Genomic DNA, 711 nt, shown 5'->3' on the forward strand with positions numbered 1-711 from the left:
GGTGGGGATGGGGACAGGACATGGGGACAAGGAGGGGTCCCAGAGGCACCACAAACTGAAGGGGACAGGGAGAGGACAGAAAGGGGCCACAAAGGGGACAGGAAGGGGCCACAAAGGGATCCTGGGGGGACGAGGAGCCGGGCCGGGCAGAGGGGATGGGGTGAGACCCCAAAGGGTCCCCGAGGGGAGGGGAGGACACCGACCTTCATCATGAGGACGATGGTGTTGAGGGCGATCATGGCCATGATGGTGTACTCGAAGGGAGGGGACACCACAAACTGCCACATGCGGTACTGGAAGCTCTGGCGGTTCTGCGGCATGTGCCGGGTCAGCGGCTTGGCGCTGATGGCGAAGTCGATGCACGCCCTCTGGGGGGGGGAGGGGACATAATGGGGGGTGTCAGCCCACCCTGAGCAGCCCCAGGGAGCCCAGGATGGGCAGAAGGCCCAAAGGGATCCAAAAAGTCCAAGGGGGTCCAAAATGGCTTTGGGGGCATCCGATTGTTTTGGGACATCCAATGATTTGGGACATTCGATGACTTTGGGACACTCAATGAATGAGTCTGGGGACGCCCAATGAGTTTGGGGACGCCCAATGAGTGACTTTGGGGACATCCAACGACTTTGGGGGCACCCAATGATTTGGGAGACGTTCAATGACTTTGGGGACATCCAGTGAATAACTTCGGGTGCCCAATGGCTTTGGGGACAC

General features: G+C 59.8%; 1 protein-coding gene across 1 annotated transcript in view; it reads right to left on the bottom strand.

Moving 5' to 3' along the window:
• Window positions 1-20: 20 nt before the first annotated feature.
• LOC104915744 (voltage-dependent P/Q-type calcium channel subunit alpha-1A-like) overlaps window positions 21-711 on the bottom strand; it is a gene marked incomplete at both ends in the record, with an annotated part of 4,217 nt that continues 3,526 nt past the window's right edge. The window contains one exon of the mRNA XM_010726667.2: window positions 21-368. Coding sequence (XP_010724969.2) covers window positions 21-368 — 348 coding nt within the window. The remainder of the gene's footprint in view (window positions 369-711) is intronic.

Source organism: Meleagris gallopavo, unplaced genomic scaffold (genome assembly GCF_000146605.3).
Source record: "Meleagris gallopavo isolate NT-WF06-2002-E0010 breed Aviagen turkey brand Nicholas breeding stock unplaced genomic scaffold, Turkey_5.1 ChrUn_random_7180001849020, whole genome shotgun sequence".
Classification (NCBI taxonomy): domain Eukaryota; kingdom Metazoa; phylum Chordata; class Aves; order Galliformes; family Phasianidae; genus Meleagris; species Meleagris gallopavo.